At 43.1% G+C, this 18,323-nt stretch overlaps 5 protein-coding genes across 5 annotated transcripts; 3 read left to right on the top strand and 2 right to left on the bottom strand.

Moving 5' to 3' along the window:
• The first annotated feature begins 127 nt into the window (after positions 1 to 127).
• On the top strand, positions 128 to 3,147 carry LOC133838382 (ATP-dependent RNA helicase SUV3 homolog, mitochondrial). Its single transcript, XM_062269456.1, is given in 8 exon segments — positions 128 to 677; positions 679 to 721; positions 776 to 936; positions 938 to 1,280; positions 1,338 to 1,748; positions 1,751 to 1,838; positions 1,896 to 2,525; positions 2,585 to 3,147. Coding segments are annotated over 8 exon segments (2,328 nt in total). The 5' UTR covers positions 128 to 404; the 3' UTR covers positions 2,964 to 3,147.
• Positions 3,148 to 3,938: 791 nt separating this feature from the next.
• LOC133838383 (synaptotagmin-14) lies at positions 3,939 to 9,220 on the bottom strand. Its single transcript, XM_062269457.1, has 6 exons — positions 8,621 to 9,220; positions 7,661 to 7,822; positions 7,258 to 7,599; positions 6,964 to 7,184; positions 6,235 to 6,441; positions 3,939 to 6,174 (listed from the first exon to the last, which is right to left on the bottom strand). Exons 1-6 carry the CDS (start codon positions 8,658 to 8,660, stop codon positions 5,404 to 5,406), a joined length of 1,743 nt encoding a protein of 580 aa, XP_062125441.1. The 5' UTR covers positions 8,661 to 9,220; the 3' UTR covers positions 3,939 to 5,403.
• Positions 9,221 to 9,502: 282 nt separating this feature from the next.
• On the top strand, positions 9,503 to 11,496 carry LOC133838386 (programmed cell death protein 2-like). The gene is made up of 3 exons (XM_062269460.1): positions 9,503 to 9,705; positions 10,054 to 11,138; positions 11,195 to 11,496. Exons 1-3 carry the CDS (start codon positions 9,589 to 9,591, stop codon positions 11,448 to 11,450), a joined length of 1,458 nt encoding a protein of 485 aa, XP_062125444.1. The 5' UTR covers positions 9,503 to 9,588; the 3' UTR covers positions 11,451 to 11,496.
• A 188-nt stretch (positions 11,497 to 11,684) lies between these two features.
• On the bottom strand, positions 11,685 to 13,496 carry LOC133838387 (F-box only protein 9). Its single transcript, XM_062269461.1, is given in 4 exon segments — positions 11,685 to 12,291; positions 12,293 to 12,377; positions 12,438 to 13,140; positions 13,215 to 13,496. Coding segments are annotated over 3 exon segments (1,320 nt in total). The 5' UTR covers positions 13,118 to 13,140; positions 13,215 to 13,496; the 3' UTR covers positions 11,685 to 11,736.
• A 102-nt stretch (positions 13,497 to 13,598) lies between these two features.
• On the top strand, positions 13,599 to 15,549 carry LOC133838384 (DNA-directed RNA polymerase III subunit RPC3). The gene is made up of 4 exons (XM_062269458.1): positions 13,599 to 14,012; positions 14,073 to 14,574; positions 14,629 to 15,309; positions 15,365 to 15,549. The coding sequence occupies exons 1-4, from the start codon at positions 13,738 to 13,740 to the stop codon at positions 15,530 to 15,532; spliced, it is 1,626 nt and encodes a 541-aa protein (XP_062125442.1). The 5' UTR covers positions 13,599 to 13,737; the 3' UTR covers positions 15,533 to 15,549.
• The last annotated feature ends 2,774 nt before the right edge of the window (positions 15,550 to 18,323 follow it).

Genomic DNA, 18,323 nt, shown 5'->3' with positions numbered 1-18,323 from the left:
AAAATAATTTGTGACACTAGCACAAAGACGTGTTGCTAGCTAATGAGAAACTCAATGCAGTATCAGATAAATGGAGTTTGACAGTAAAGTCAACGACAAGCAGTTTAATTCGATTTTTTGATAGACCATTGTTGTTAAAGACTATAATAAATTGAGTACAAATATTGGAAAATTAATTTCAGACAATAAATAACATTTCTTTGGCGCCATCTATTAAAATTCAAAGTTTCTCTTTCCAGATTGTTTTACAGCACTGGACAGCTCTGGTAAAAACAAAACGATATTGTGAACAGCGTACAGACCGTTATGTCACAGCTGTTTCTCTTCACAACGTGGAGCGGTAGACCGCTCAAGAAGTGTATTATTTGAATTTTATCAATTAAAATTCGACCGGTTAACGCTCGATGCAAAACTCGCGACATTATGCAATTTCCACTGGCAGGCGTCTGCTCTGCGCAGTGCGTTTGAGGCTCGGCACTGGCCTCAGTTGTGATAAACGCAACTTGCGTGTTGTTCCTGCTCAATTTTCTCGTAATCGCAAACATGAAACAAATGTTTCCGCCTTGTTTAAGCCGGTCCAGGTGCAGGCCAATGCTGACGACGAGGATGTGGGCTCCGAGCTGGTGGGCAAACTGGAAAAATCCGAACTGCTGAAGATACTGAACAAATTCGCCCAAAAAACGAGAAATCAAAGCGCTGTGTTCGGAGAATGGTTTGGATTGTAAGTAAATGAAATGGTTATACAAAAATCGCATTTAATACAATCTATCTGCAGCCTACTTGCAGCAACAGGCTTTCGGGTCGTTTCGACGTTACTGCATTGAGGCTGAGAATCTGCCTGTTGATGTGCACATCATTTTCAGCGACATTATGCAAGGTGCGGGTCACATAGACGACATCTTTCCTTACTTTCTGCGTCATGCCAAGACTGTGTTCCCCCCATCTCGACTGCATGGATGACCTGAAGAAGATATCCGACTTGCGGCAACCCGCCAATTGGTACAGCAATGCACGCGCCATTACCCGCAAAATCGTTTTCCACTCAGGACCTACAAACTCCGGAAAGACTTATCATGCCATGGAGAGGTATTTGAGTGCAAAGTCTGGTGTCTATTGTGGACCGCTCAAGCTACTGGCCACCGAGGTGTACAACAAGGCCAACGAGCGTGGCACACCCTGTGATCTGGTCACGGGCGAAGAGCGCAAGTTTGGCATCAGCGAGAACTCGCCAGCCAATCATGTGGCATGCACCGTTGAAATGACTTCTGTGAACACGCCCTGTAAGTAGAGATTGCTACTCAAGATTGCTGTATACTAAATACTGTGTGCTTAACTAGATGAGGTGGCTGTCATCGATGAGATACAACAGATAAGAGACCCACAGCGGGGTTGGGCTTGGACGCGAGCTTTCCTCGGACTAATTGCCGATGAAGTGCATGTTTGTGGCGAGGCAGGCGCTTTGGGGTTGCTGCAAAAGATTTGTGAAACCACTGGCGAAACTGTTGAGGTTCATCGCTACGATCGTCTTACGGAGTTGACAGTGGAGGACTCTGCTCTGGGATCGCTGGACAATGTGATGCCGGGAGACTGCATTGTTTGCTTCAGTAAACATGATATTTATACGGTTTCGAGAGAGATTGAAGCAAGGTAAATTTTGGAATTTAATGTTATATTGTACATAATTTAACCAACTCCTATTTTAGGGGGGAAGGAAGTAGCTGTCATTTATGGAGGTTTGCCTCCAGGTACGAGCTGGCGCAAGCTGCGAAGTTCAATGATCCCGAGAACAGCTGCAAGGTGATGGTAGCCACTGATGCCATTGGCATGGGCCTCAATCTGTAAGTTTAATGAAATGCTTTAAACTGTGCACACTTGATTACAACAAGTAATTTCAGGAGTATTCGTCGCATCATTTTCTACTCGCTGGTCAAGCCTACAATGAATGAGAAAGGCGAGCGTGAAATCGATACGATTTCCATATCATCCGCTTTGCAAATCGCTGGACGTGCTGGACGCTTTAAAACGCAATGGGAACACGGCTATGTGACTGCCTTTAAGTCTGAAGATCTGGTGACGCTTCGACGCTTGCTCAGCCAAACACCGGAGCCTCTAAAGCAAGCAGGTTTACATCCCACCGCTGACCAAATAGAACTGTATGCTTACCATCTGCCAAACTCGTCACTGAGCAACCTCATGGACATTTTCGTCAATCTGTGCACTGTGGACGATTCGTTGTATTTCATGTGCAACATTGAGGACTTCAAGTTCCTGGCCGAGATGATACAGCATGTGCCACTGCCACTGCGTGCCCGCTATGTGTTCTGCTGTGCACCCATCAACCGCAAGATGCCTTTCGTGTGCTCAATGTTCCTGAAGATAGCGCGTCAATACAGTCGCAACGAGCCCATCACCTTTGACTTTATCAAAAGGAACTGCAACCTGCCGCTGAAGCTGCCCAAAACTATCCTTGATCTGGTTCATCTGGAGGCAGTCTTTGATGTGATGGACTTGTACTTGTGGCTCAGGTGAGTGAAGATAATTTCTTTGTCGTACGCCACTTGCTCACTTTATGCTTTGTCGACAGCTATCGGTTTATGGATATTTTCCCTGAGGCTGCCCGAGTGCGCGATGCTCAAAAGGAGTTGGATGAGATCATCCAGCAAGGCGTATTTCAGATAACTCGTCTGCTGAAGAACACAGAAGCTGGCCAGGACAGCGATGTGCCCACTTACAATACGCGTCGCGTAACGTCGGTGAAGGAGCCTCGTCTGCCAAGCTCGTCGCGTGGTCGTCTCACGGAGCGATTGCTGGCTCAAGGTCTGCTGACTCCAGGCATGCTCAGCGAGCTGCGTAAAGAGTGGGATGCTCAAGCAACGGGGCCCAAAGATTCTCAGGATTATAGTGCAGACAGTGACGATGATGAGAGCACGAAGAAGACGGCGCGTCGCAAGCGCAGAAAGTAGACTAGGATTAGATAGATTGGGGGAATTGATTGATCAACAGAGAGATAAATAGAGATGTGTATGTGTATAGTTAGCGTAACATGGAGCCATAAGCTCTACGTAGCCGTTGTTAATGTTATCATTTTATTTGTAAGTCACAATTATGTAATATTAAAATTATTATTTTAATAATCAACAATGACAATTTAATTGCTTTAAATTGAAAAGTAGAAATTTGTAATCTATTCCAGGAAAATCCAATCACTTCATTCAGTTTTGTTTAATGGAGGGAGTTTTCTACATAGAGGCCAAAGTACACTGCAAATAAACTTGCAACATTTATTTGCAAGACTCTTTACATTTCTCGTGTTTTGTGTTTTTCATTCGTAATGTAAACTTTGGTTAAAGTTAGATGCACACATAGAAGCTTATAGAATAATAATATGTTATACAAAAAATGACTTGACAAGTTTCTTAAGTGCGTTTTGCTTTTGTTTTTACCAAATCGGTTTATCCTCATCTGTTGTTCCTACTCCAGCTCCTCCTCCACATTTTTTTTAACTCTTTTTCTGACTTTGACTACAACTCTCATTAATCGCGTCCAAAATTAAATTTTAGATTAACTTTATATATCGCAAAAGTTCAGTAACAACGAACACAGATTCATTTGTGAATTGTGATTATAAAATATTGGACATCGAAAACATAGAGATTTTCAAAAGATACAAATATATATGTATTTATATAATAATATTAAATATATGTAATAAAATATTTAAACTATTTATTTAAGATTCTTCTTCTTCTGCCTTTTCCTTATCATTTTGGTAGATACGTTTTGTAATACTTGCTCGATTAAGACGACGTTCGACAATTAAGTAAAAATCAATTAAGTACCAACATTTATTAAAGCTTTCCATGGTTCTCCGTATAATTAGTTTAGCCTACAATATTTTGTTTCATTTTATATTCAAGGTAAATGCGCTCCCCTCGCCCTTCTCCTTCTATCCTCCTCTATCCCTTCAGTAGGTAGTTTAAACGCCAGCGTACTCTCTTCTTTTTTTTTGGTAATTAAGTACTTAAATTTGTTTGTTTGCTAACACTTGCAACATTAAATGTTGTGTTTCTTAAATAGTTCTCCGAGCAACCCTCTTGAAATATCGAATAAATGGTGCTGGATTTCCAATATCTTTATAAACATTATCAACGCTCTTATCTATCTGCCTTCAGCTTTCTGTTGCCTCCTCTCGAGTTGTACCTTCGATTTTTGTGCGTATTTAATTTGAATCCTAGAGTATAGGTATATTTGTTGTATTCATATAAAAACTGGAACAATGCGCGATGATTTTCTAGGTAAAAATTTCTAGAATTTCCTCTATGTATATGTATATGTTTGTTTGTATGTATGCGTTGGCTACAATTGTTGCTTCTTTGTTTGTTTGTTTGTTGCTATTCATTTTTTGCGCTTAGTTTTGCCAAAACATTCGAATATATTCGAGATATGCGAGCACTGAGATAGGTAATTAAATAAGTACGAGTAACATTTGGTTTGAGAGAGGTAAGAATTTCAGATGTTTGTTAATTGTACTCGCAATCGCAAACAATTCAAATGTTTTGATCAATACTCGGTTAACAATGCTAATAATTATTTGGTTTTTCATTTTGGAAATTCTTATTTATGGTAGTAATAAAAAGTGCTAGTCCGCGCGTTTCGGACCATCAAAACCTTTGCGGTTAAATATTTGTTGAGTTTTTTGTTCGAGTTGCAGAGAAAATATTAAATACAAAAATGTATGTCAACATACGTATACTCTTTCTTTATCTAACATCATCATCATTCATACGACCTGTTGTCGCTCTTCGATCTCTAACCATTATCATATGCTTTATCACAAACAATTATAAAGTTCAAACTTGAGTAATAAGTTATATGCGTTTTGCATTTTGCATTTTTCAGTTGCGTATAAAAGTTTAATAATACTAGTTTAATTGTTAATTGTATTTTTCTTTTTCTTTTTTTTTTGTGTTTGCACATTTTATCAAAAAATGCTTTGCCAAATTTAAGTTAATTTTTGTGTTTTCCAAATTACAAAGATTTGTCGAGCCAAGTTAATGGGCTCAAATCTGGTTAAATAGTTTCCAGATTATCCAAAAAGTACAATATGTAGTCCTTGGGGTGCTGGAACACCTTCCGAGTTTTTTGTTGTTGTCGGTGTTCCATTTAAAAAAAAAACCAATCAAAAGGTCTTAAGGCGACCATATCTCAAATCTAGACAAAATCTAGTTCCAATCCCGGCTCAATGTCGACTGCAACCGCATTGTCTGCAGCGAATTGAACGCCATCCGGCGACTCCGACTCCTTCTGAGTCGTTTTATCCTTGGACTTGTCCTTGAACGCAGCAAAGCTCAGTTTCTTGAGCGCCTTGCTGCTGCGTCCCGAGGACTGTCCCAACTGCTCGAATCAGGAATCCACAAGCACATGCCACCGTGCCAGAATCTCGCCCTTGGGCAACTCACAAACATCTGTCCAATGCGCACACTCCTCCGGTCCCGACGAGTTCAATCCCAAGCTAAACCAGCCAACCATCTCGTTCTTCTTCATGTGCCGCTTCGCATACACGGAGATCATGAGCGTCACATCGTTGAGCTGGAACAGCGCCACTTGGAACGCAAACGTCTCCTTGAACAGCGGATTGGGACCACGGCGAATGGACGTTTTGGCTCGCGATATCTCCTGCCCAATGCTGCTGACCATGCACAGTTTCACATACGTGTCGGGCGCCTTGTTCAGCGTCAGACTGCGGAACTGGCTGCCCTTGATAATCTCCACGCTCAAGCGACCCGTGACTCCATTGTAGCTCAGTCCCAGGAGCAGCTCCGAGACGCCACCGTGTTGCATGGAGGACGTCGAACCAGCACTGTCCGATCTGGCCAAGCTAAGCAGGTCACTCGTGGATCCCAGCAGCGATGATGTGTTGCGCGGCTCCAAAGGCAGCCACAGATTAGTCTCAAGCTCCAGGTCGACGGTGGCAAAACTCACATACGCCTCGCCTATGAGGCGTTCCTTGCGCAGTCGCTCGCAGCCGTAGAGACGCACTCGCAGGCCCATGTTGTTGACATCCTCGGGATTGACACGATGCAGCAGAAAGCTCTCCATGTACTGTGGATTCTCGCCACTCCTTATCTTGGTCTTGTGCTTCTGCTTCTTGTTCGGCAGCATCAGCATGCGCACCTGCAATTAAGCCATTTAATTAAGTCACTTCTGTGTGATGAAATAGCAGTGGTGACTCACTTGGGTGTGCGTCTGCTGGCCATTGCCCAGAGGTGGCAGACAGCGCGCCTGCATCACATGCACCGTCATCTTGCGCATGGGCGCATCGTACAACAAGGACATCTCCAGCTCGATGGGGCCACGCGGCGGTGCAATCTTCGAGTCGGTTGTCTCTATAATGTCATCCGACTTGATGGACCGCAAGTCACTCGTGTCGAAAAGAGGTTCCTAAAGGGATAGACAAGTGTCAATATTAAATGGGTAACAAAGTGAGAAAGCGACAGTCGAGTGTGCTCGACCTTCAGGTACTCGCTATCCAATTTAGGAGTATGAACATCTGATGATTTATTCAGAATGTTACTAGAAGGTAATATAAACATCTTAGGACTTATTGAGAATATTATTGTTACAGCGGACAGTTGATTATCAATATTTGTATAATCCTGATGATAAAAGAGTATGATTACTTCTATGTCACACTCATTGGCAGTATCTTGGATCTCCCTTCAACCTTTCTGAGTAGAATCATTTAGACTATTACTATAATACCATAGTTTGTGGTGCGATCATCAAATTTGATAACTCCACTTTACATACTTAATAAGCTATAAGTGTTACATGGAGAGACGGACGATAAGCACTAAAAGCTAATCACTTTATGGGACAATTCCCCGTGTCATTTGGAATAACTTGTAAAGAACTTCTCTATCAGGTACATATAATGGATATGTCAATTTGTCATGTGCTTACATCATCGTTGTTGTTGTTGTTATTATTATTATTATTTGTAGTGCTGTTGTTGTTGTTGTTATTGGTACTACTAAACGTTGTAATTGGCACCACGACCACGCTATCCCTATCCTTGTCGACCTTTTGGGGCAGCACGTCGACCTTATGCTGTTGGTAACGCTGGGAATGTGACTGTGACTGTGAATGCGGTTTGCTGTACGAGCTCCTTGATGAAGGAATAGCTGTAATTGTAGTTGAAAGGCATGAATATGAATCAACTCGAATCGAATGGACAACTCAATCAATTATTCATACCTCGAGTCTCCCTTTCCCCAGTCAGAATGCCCGTGTGACTGTCGACAGACGCCTCAATGGAATCGTTGGAGCTGCACTCGCTGTGCGACGATGGTATGCCGACCTTGCCCCTTTCGGCAATTGCCAAGGGGTCACGTGTCACTGTGACGACCCTTTGCAGGTCCGCCTGATGATGATAATTGAAGGAGTGACCCGTCAACGGGTTCATTTGATCGATGCCCATGCCGTAGCCCACAAACTTGCCATTGGGCAGCAGATTGTTGTTCTGCTGATGCCAGCGCAGGCGACGCAGCATATCTTCCTCGGAATCGGAGCTGGTGTTCTCATAGCGTCGCTTTCGTGCTGTGCACAATAGTCGTATACTTAATATTTGCATGGTGTGAAGAAAACTCAAATTACTTACTGATCTTTTGCACGCATTTGGCTGCCAAGTGGCGTTCGTCACAGCAATTGATGCCATGGCGATGATGAAAACAACATCTGCGACTGATGTACAGGAAAAGCAGCAGGAGCAGCACAAGCACGCCAAAAAAGACACCCAAGAGAGTTGTAACCTCAACTGTGCCTGAAATTAACAAAACAATGGGCACATGTGTTCTTTTTTATTATGGTGTAAGCAAATAAGGAAGACCTTTAATACAAATGTAAATAAAACGTATGAAAGTTACAAGCGAGTGTGCTCGACTGCCAGACACTCGGTAGCTCGAAGAGGTGCAACTGCAAAATCTTTCAATTTGAAGTTGACCGTTAAGAACTTTTATTATATTTAAACATTTCTTAAGAGTAGCTGGATTTATATGTAATATAAAAGTTAAAGCCCCTACAAAACCTTATTTTAATGTATCTATGTATATATGAATATGAATTTAATGAACTGGGAAACTACATAAAAATGTTGTATTTTATTATACTCAACTTCTTATAGTTTTGGGGTTCTTACAGGGTTTTCCCCAATTCAGCAGTAAATATTGGATTAGTCATATAACTACCTAGGCTAATATATATTACTTAAAATATAATGTATTTAATTTGACTAAGCAATTTGTGTAATATCGCCTGTCAAAAAGAAGTAATTTCCTTCTGTTTACTTAATTTACTCTTAGAGCAGGCACATTCTTGTTGCCACTTGACGATGACTGTTTCTGCTTTACACTCATTTATCATTCTCTTCCTCCCCATCATTAGCGGGTATAAACACCCAACATATGCACAATCACACACACACACTCAACATTTGAAGCGAACTGCGCACTTGAGACCTACCCCACCACACCACTCCTTCGCCCAGGTAAACAACAAATTAAGTGAGACTCTGTGACTGTGACATTGGACATTGAGGATATCATTTAATGAACGAACGTACCTAACGAAGCAGTGCTATCCACACCAGATGTGACAATCATGTTGGTTCATGCGTGACTTTGTGGGTTTTTCCCAATTTCCTTTAGTTGTGGCCACAATCCTTGCTAATGCTGTTTATGTAAAAATCGTCGTATTCGATATTTATTGAACTAGAGTGGAAAAGCTCTCATGAGAGATGACAGCTCTGAGCACTGAGCACTCTGAGCGTTGTACCACGGCTTAAATCAATCGATTTTTCGCAGCACAATGAATATTTTGTTGACCGAGCACTGCAATATTTTTATGATGGATTGCAACTAAATACGAATTGCTTAAAGATAACCAACTATTTATATTAGTAACTGTCACTTGCACTTATTTGTTATTTTTAATACCATTGCAAATTCACAAATAATTTATAGTTTCACTTTTCACTTTTTCTGCAACCGACGCGTCCGTCACTCTATAAACATTTTCCAGCAACTCTCGAGATGGTGCGGCACGTTCTATAGTTGATTTTAAAATAAAATTACACTAGCTAATCGAGCAATTTGTTGTACTGTATTCCACTTGAACGGTAGCAAATATAATATTCTGAAAGGATACAAAAGCTTTCCCCCACATCTTATGTGTGTGTATTCGCAGTGAGTGTTCGTGAAAAGCTCGACTTTTGACAGTTGCAGTGTCAAAACAACTGTTGCTTTATCGCTGCAATCTTTATTTAAATTCAAGTTAAACTCTCAATTATTAATAAACCTTCTTAGTTTGTTAAATTTGCATTTTAATTGCAGCTTCGTTGCACAAAAAACCGTTATGAATCCAACGCGAATTTAGTTCGTTTTATTTATCGATATACGCGTGAGTCGCCTTGTCGATGATTGTGACTATCGCTATATCGATAGGTGTGAAACGCTGCAGCACAAATCGCGGTGGCGTGGGGAGAACAATTCTGTTTGCCCAATTTTACGGACGATTTTTGTAAAATAAAACATGCAAAAAATGGCAAAGAATAAATCGACGGTGTACCTAGGCTACGAGGATGAGGAAATTACAGCTAAACAGGCTGCATTCCTTAATAGCTGCACAAATAAAATAGGTGGAACTCCTGTAAGTACAAGTGCAAGTGCGAGTGATGAGCAGAGTTGTGATTTTTGTGTGACAGTGACAGTAATTTATTGATATACATATAACGATTGGCTATTAGTGATTTCTATATTTCAATAATCACTTTACTTTGCATTGATATGCATTAATATTAGTCTCTCTCTCTAAGATTGTTCTAATAATATACATGCATATCCTTGTGAAGTGTCACATGTATGCAAATATCGCTCACAACTGCACACACATACGCATTCACACGGGCGTTTTTGCAGGCCTGTGTGTGTGTGTGTGTGTGTCAGTGGAAAGACACAAGAGAGACACACATAATTAAAATTGATTTTTTACCAATAGAATTGGCCGCGACATGAAGTCACAGTGCCCGCCTGTCCCCTCTGCGGCATGGTGCGTCCCTTGATCGTCCAGATGTATGCACCCCTGGACCGTTCGCAGTTCCATCGCAATCTCTATGTGTTTGCCTGCTTGAGTCCAGCCTGCTCGCCCAACCAGAAGAGCTGGGTCTGTGTGCGCACCCAGCATCTGGACAATCAGTTCGATGTCATCAGTGAGCAGCAGTCGCCCAAGTTGCCTAATAAGCAAACCAAGAAGAAGAACAAGTCAAGTGCTCCTCAGAAGATTAATTGGTGCAGTGGCGCCGATGATTGGGGTAGTTGGGGAGAGCCAGAGATCGCCATGGACGAGGCCATGGATCTGACGGCGGACGATGAGCAGAACGAACGAAATGGCAACCTGCGGCCCAATGTGCTGCAGTACGTCAATACGGAGGAGGATTGCGATGGCGATGCGGTGGGCAAAGTGGCCGAGGAGGATGACGATGATGAAAGTACCTCTGTGGAGAATGATTTGGCCTGTGGCTTCGGTCAAATCGATATGAATTCGCCCGAGAATTCGGCCGAAGATCCAAATGCCAATTGTGCAGCTGCTGTTGTGGCCACAGCAAGTGCAGATGGAGCTGGTGCTGGAGCGGGAGCCACAGCAACTATTTGCGCTGAGATCGAGGGACCCGAGACGGATGTGGTGCTAGTCGATACACCAAAGAAGCCGGAACGCGATCTAATTGCACTACTCAAGCATACCTCATTGCCGGCGACTCTGGGACCGCTCTCCCAGATCAAGGACCTCACACTTAAGTCAATTTACATAGCGGTGGATGTGGAGCCGAGTGGCAAGCAGGAGGAGTACGAGAACTATGGAGGCCTGCTGTCCATGGATCACATACGCGATCTGTATCAGGAGTATAAGCTGCAGGATGAGAATCCAGCGCGTTCGCCTGTGGCTGCCGCATCGGGAGCTGCTGCGGGCGGCGGCGATGCTAGCGACGAGCAGGAGGCGTATGAGAAGGCGTTGCCTGCCCATGGTGATGTTGTGTTCCACAACTTTATTACAACCATACAGCAGAATCCAGGACAACTACTAAGGTGAGTAGTCGATTGATTTGTATAAGGAAAGAAAGTTTATTGATGACATTCTTTAGATACTCTCGAGATGCAAATCCGCTGCTGGTGGCGCCACTCGCTGAGCCGCTGCCCAAGTGCCAGAACTGCAAGGGCGAAACCATCTGCGAGGTGCAGTTGCTGCCCACGTTGATACCGAAGCTGCGCTTTCAACAGAACTCCTGCAATGCGCCCATCGAGTACGGCAATGTCCTGGTTTTCACTTGCCTCAAGAGCTGCTGGGATACGCCCGATCAGATGCGCTACGAGCACGTTGTTGTCCAGTCCGAAACATAAGATAAATGTATAGTATGTATACTATATAACATAGAATATTTGAAAACGCAAATTTGCATTCACTTAGAAAATGAAAAGCTAAGCTTTCTCACTTGTCCTAGGATGATTTTATGGCTCTAGTTATTAAGAACGTTGTACGCTTTTAGACAGCAAATGCGCCGATTAATCGATACTGCATAGTTGCTAAAGACTCGTTATTTCCAATTCACAAAACTTAACAAAAAAAAAAAACACTTTTAATTAGAGAAACGCTATGCAATTCGTTTTATTTACAAGGTTTTGGGTACTAGGCCAACGGAGCATCCGCATCCAGATGGTAGCTCTTCACTGGCGAGAACCAAAGTGGCGGATACTTGGCAGCAGTCAAATCGAACTCCGAGCTGCTCTCGATCTTATTGCGACGCTGCACCAACGTGTACTTTGTCCACGCTAGCTGTCCAAACTGTCGCTTCGAGTTGTTCAAAATGCGCAACTCAATCACATACTGTGTGTTGTTAGCCTCTTCATCACCGGGCATCATGCTGCCACGACGATGTCGCTGCGCAAATGCTGGTCTCGACTGCGACTTCTGCAGGATTAAGGTCACAATGTTGCCGAACAGTCGATAGCGACCACGCAGCACATCTGGACGACTAGTGTACAGCTGCTTCAGCTTGTTGACTCCCTGAGCCGGCTCATCGGCACTCGTCATCATTAGCACCTTGCCATCGGGTAGAAAGCGAATGTAGCGATAGTATTCAACCAGCTGCAGCGGGCGATAGAACTGATCCTGGAAGCTGTTCTCACCCATGCGCAGGTAGGTTGTCTTGCTGATGTAGCAGCCGCTGAACAACACTCTCTCCCCGCCTTATGAACATATCACGCCAACTGCCATAGCTCAAGCCATCCTCCAGACCCTCTAAAGTGCCCACGTTATGGCCCCAAACCCTGGGAAAGCAAATTTATATTATAAATTCATTTCTATGACATGTAGTTTCATCCACTCACTTGCTACAAGCCAATCGCCAGAGCTCCTCGTCACGTCCATAGATGTAGCATCCCTTGCAGACGGCAGCAAACTGCTCCAGTGAATGCATATCCAGCTGGGAGGATACCACCCAACGCAAGATGTTCATCATGATCTCGGGCGGAAGATCGGAGATGTGCATGTTGTGACTAGTTGAAATGACACTTGTATCACGACTATTTAGCAACATTTTGCCACCATAGATGTCCTCACAAGCCACGTCGCGCTGGAACTTGTCATATAGACCATCGATTAGATCGACGTCGATATCTTCCTTGGCATCCGTGTGATTCAAATCAAGTTGCTTGGCAAAATCGTTGGGTAGGTTGTGATACTTTTTGTTGGCATCGTAATTTAGCTTCTGCTGCTCATAAAATCGAAATTCGATATCAGGTACAATTTGTGTAGCTTTGCGGTAATAAGCAAGAGCATCGTACACTTTGCCCCTCTGCTCCAAGTCCACGGCAGTGCGGTACAAGCTTTCAGCCCGCGCTTGTGCCTCAATGTCATTTAGACCCAGCGGCGACTGCTGCTGCTCATCCACTTCATTAGGCTGCTCACGAGCTGGTTCATTTTGCACTTGCAGCTCACGTTGCCAGTTCACGCGGAACTCGTCGAGCGCACTGTTTTGGTAATCAGCTGAAGAGCCCGTGTCACCCATGTTATGATTGCTACGAGGAAAGGCTGCAAAGTATTTGTGTTTTGTCACTGTAAGCGTATGTAATTGGATTTTTATCTTAGCTGACGCAATTTCTAACCTGCAAGTGGGGGAATTAGTTGTCTAGTAAGTGGCTCGCTCTGCTAGATCTAGATCTAGATCCATGGAATATTGAAGGGCTTCTGCTCCAGCTGCTGCCGCTGACACTATAATAAATGGACGTGCGTATTGTTGTTGATCACGGCCGCACGCTTCGCTACCCATTGACTTGTCAATTACTTTGCGTTGCATGTGCAATTTAACTCGCTGTTTATTTACTCTGCTGTTTATTTACAGTTTTGTTTCTTCAAAGAACGAGCTTTCCAAAGCTATTGCCGTGTGACCGACCACAAGGAAAGTTTCTAATTATTTACGTTTTAATACCATAACACAAATACAGTGCTGCCATGCTGCTAATAAAGAAGTTAGTATATTTGGTATAATTGTCGGCCTTTTGAAAACAGCTGCGATCACACTGCAAATTGCATTCACCGGTTGTTTACATGTGTGTTTTGGTTTTTGCTAAAATAAAACAAATTTTAATTGATAAATGATAATTGATAACAGTTAAATTTGTGTAAATCATGTCTGCTGACTACGCGGACTTGTGCTCGGCCATACTGGAACAGTGCTTTGGCAAGGTGGTGCAGTCTGTGGCCGACTGCCTCTTCTCGGCGACCACGCGCACGTTGTCTCAAATAGTGAGCAGCACCAATTTCTCGAGAAAGGAAGTGGGACTCGCGCTGTCTGTGCTGATTAAGTTCCGGCTGGTTAATTTTGAACCCTCCAAAAGCAATGCCTACCTTCCAGAGTACTCCCTAAGGCGGGAAGACGTAATCTGCTTGCTTCGCTATTCCCGGTGAGAGTTACATGTGGCATTAAGTTAATTAAGAAGTAATCTTTATAAAATTAATTTCAGCTACATACATTTGGTGCAGTCGAAGTATGGGAATGTTGGAGCATCAATTGCAGAGGAGCTGCTCAATTCTGGTTCCGATACAGCAACAAGTATCCTGTTGAAATGTTTGTCCAATGGCGAAAACAAATCGGAAACTGCCGAGAGCTACAAGAATATACTTCTTAAAATGATTGCGGATCATTATATCATTAAGTCACCCGAGTTGATCACGAGTGAGGAGGGAGATGATTTGGTGCCAAGATTCCTGACCAACGAGTGCGATTTCTTTGTGCCTCCCATCATTGATTTGCAGCTGCTGGCCAAGATTCAAAAAGGCGAGTCCACGTTGTCAAATGCACAAGACGGTGCGATGGTGTGGCACTTGAACTATGATAGATTCCACCAGGAGTTCAGGGATGACATTATGAAGATTGCCATTGAGCGAAAACTGGGTGAAAATGCCGCCGAATGTTTCCGATTTATACTGAATATTATGTACAATACCACAGATCCTTGGCAGAGGGTGAGTACTCCAATAGTTCTTATTTGTTGTAGTTTAAATATGATTCTCTTATAGAGGGTTTCCAATCAAGTTACCTATGTGGAGATCAAACAGACAATTGAGAGGAAATCAAATAATCTGGACCTACTTAAGCATTTGGATCAATATATCGCTTTGATCACGGACGATTCACTTGGTTTTCTGCGCAAAGTTGGCGACATGGGCGGTGGACAATATGTGGTCGATATGGAGAGCTCATTTGAGTCCTTGGCTTTTGCTTGCGTTGAGTCTGTGATTACTGAACGCTTTGGTTCGAAGGCAGCGCGCATCTTTCGAGTGATTCGGTTCAAGAAGTTCATCGAGCAGGAGGATTTGCAAAAGGAGGCTATGATACCGGCAAAGGAGGCCAAATCTCTTGCCTACAATCTGTTCCAGGAGCAGTTTATACATGTGAAGGTCATAAAGAAGGCCGGCGGAGGAGGCAGTGGACCAGCCAAGGCATTCTATCTCTTCCAGATAAAAAACAAAAGATGTAAGGTTCAGATAATATTGAAATTTAAGCAATATATCAATTCATTTCTATTACAGACTGTAAGAATGTTGCTGGATGTTTGCTACAAAGCACTTTACAACATTATAAGACGCTCGAATTTTGAGAAAAGTGAACACAAGGGATTGATTGAGAAATCGCAACGACTTGACAGCATTGTGGAAACTATGAAAGAACGCGGTGAATCAGAGGACTATATTGCAGAGGTAGTGATTGTTATTAGTTAAACAAATTACATGTTTTAAATACATTCTTTTGCAGATTGTGGAAACATTTACGCCGCCTGAGTGTGAAATTCTCAATAAGGTTAAGCATCGCATTAAAACCTTATCGAAAGCTGAGCTTACGCTGGACGACACGATATTCCTATTACAAATGTATCAACATCATTGCACAACTTTGCCAACGGGCATTCAGAAATTTAAATAAACGTTACGTATTTTGAATTGGTTGTGAACTTGGCTTTTTAGGCTGCGACACATTTAGTACCTATTTGGTGCATAAATACAATTGTCTAAAATCCCTGTATTAAAAGTACTTACGATATTGCATGGGATTTAGTTCAGTGGGAAATGTTTAGCGTAGCATTTAGCTTTTAAATGCATGCTGACCACTCACATCAATCAGCTTATTTTGCAGAGCACTGTTTCAATTTTCAGCAGTCTGGCAATGTGTCAACAACTTTTAAGATGTGGCAACATTATATTTAAATTTGAATTCAAATAATAAGCAACATTGAAAAGCATTTATGAAGAAAAATATTTTATTGTGATATATTTTTAATAAAACAAATTTAATAAAAAGTTAAAAATGTAAATGTATGTTCTCAATGATCAAGTTTTAAGGTTTGCTTGATAATAAGAAGTCAACCCATCTCGCAATATATCATGAGCTTGTTAACCGACATTTTTGATTTACACATTTTTCACATATGACATCTGACCCCGCTGGCATAATCGGCTCGCTTTTTGATATGGGTTGCGGCAACAGTCGAGAGCACAACACGACGATAGGCCCAACTCGCAACTTAACGAGAAAAGTGCTGACTGAAAGGGAAGAACGGCGGCAATAAAAGCGTAAATTAATTAACAATATCGCATTTCCATATGTGCTGCGTTGTGTTGAGTTGTGTTGTGAGCCTTGTACGACAAGGCAAAGCAGAAGGAGAAGCCGAAGCCAAGACTGTTGGCCACGCGTCTGTGTTACGCCCCTTGCCGTCGCGACCCGCCCCTTTTATGACGCCCACACGCACACCCCATGTTTATTTGCATAAGTAGCTCAGCATTTTTGGGGCGCGCACACAAGAAAAGGAAGGTAAAAGGGAGGGAGGGGGAAACACACATTTCTACATGTGTGTGTACAAATTAGGGGCAACGTGGTAGAGAAAAAAAGGGAATTTCTTTTGCGGGCAGGCAGCTAGACAGATGGACGGACGGAGTCGAGGCTGAGGGGCTGGCACTCAACTGGTTGAATGATGTCCTTCATAATGACGGAGCAAGCAACAGAACCTTAAATAAACACGGAAAATGGACAAAGCCTACCGTTTCCGTTTCCCCCTCTTCCCCTAGCCACCCTACTCCACACACACTTCTCAAGCCTCGAGCGTGGAATCTCAGCCGTATCCGTATCCATAAACAGGACCACAGAACAGAACAAACATATAAATGTTTCGCTGTAAGCGGAAATATTTGTTTTATCCTCAGACAGACAGTTTTATCATGCGTCGTAAGTCAAATCATATGTCATCTTCAACCTAGTGAGAGAGTAAATTTGTGCATTGCGTATACGACAGGTGGACAGACAAACCGACAGAGAGAGAGAGAGAGACAGATTGATGCTGGGATTATTAAGAACCTTGACAGTGGATATTGCGGTTGGGTTTATGTTAATCTCAAGCGTGGGTCGAAGGCCAGCGAAGTTTGACAAATTGCCAAACTGCAAAGAAGCGTGTGATTTATGTGTACGCTAGAGATGGGGAAGGGGAAGGGGGGCGACGGATATGTGAGAGCATTAAATTGGGGTTTGGCTTGAACCTTTTGGCGATAAGGTTGCGGCAATTAGGCGCCTGACATTTTAGCACGTACAAACGTGTTGCAACCTAATTAAAATTAAAATTGAAATTAACAACAAAAGGAAAGTCCTTGACACGAGCTCAGCGGCTTGGTGAGTAGCGTGCAACGTCTCGTCCCGTCTCGTGCAACACACAAAGTCGAAATTGGTGGCAGCCCAAAGCCAAAATGCCACTCGAAACCATTCAGGCAACGAGCTCACACTACAAAATGCGATGTGGGGTCGAGATGCTGCATGCTAAATGGTGGTTGCGACCTCTTGTTGCCTCTTGCCCCTTACCTCTTACCTCTTGTTGCATTCTGCGGGCCGACAGTTGAAGGGAAGTTCCTCAGTTTCAGTTTCAGTCGCAGCCGCAGCCTGAGAAATGAGCCTGCATTTCACAGCATTACATTCGACATGGTCATGGAGTTTAGAGCAAGTCATAGCGTCATCTCTCTGAGTGTGGAGTGGGGAGTGAGGAGTGGGGAGTGAGGAGTGGGGAGTGAGGGAGTGAGGAGTCCTAGAGTGTGGGCTGAGTGGAGAGACCTTGAGTACTCGCCTGTCTAGAGCTTATCTACATGCTCCATATCGATATACCTTTCAATCTATCATCTGCAAATTGGTTTCTTGGGTTAACCTTCCTTCCCCTCCCGCATCTCTGATCTCCCCCTCCCCTCTGAGCATCCCTCATTTCCCTCTCCACACACATTGTACTCACATTGTAGTTAGATGGTTGCCCACTCCCACGATTACAATCAATATAAATCACATTTACCCAAAGCGAAAATGTTTTCTACTTCAGTGGAGAAGCCAAAAATTCATACGCAACAGGGGAATTCGCCTCGCTCTCTATCTCCTCTCTCTCTCTCTCTATCGCATACCCTGTAACCCCGAGGCAGTCCCGAATGGGTTGCAGCGGCAATTCATTGTGAAACTATGCGAACTAAGGGTTTAACTTGTAAACAGCTGCTTTACAGGGTATTTAAGCAGTTGCTATCAATATTCACATAGGTTCTTTTGAACACTTCTGGCGGCAAAATGGTTGATTTATGGCTTTACAGGGTATGTGTTAGTCGCACAGGTATTTCACACTTGCTTTTCTTAAGCTAATTACAATTTATTTAAGCAGTTAAGCAGCACACATTACTTTAAATGCGGTTCCTTGCTATTT

This window comes from Drosophila sulfurigaster, chromosome 2R (assembly GCF_023558435.1).
Source record: "Drosophila sulfurigaster albostrigata strain 15112-1811.04 chromosome 2R, ASM2355843v2, whole genome shotgun sequence".
Classification (NCBI taxonomy): Eukaryota; Metazoa; Arthropoda; class Insecta; order Diptera; family Drosophilidae; genus Drosophila; species Drosophila sulfurigaster.
Note: the sequence above shows the minus strand (reverse complement) of the source record. Positions and strands in the feature narration are given on the sequence as shown.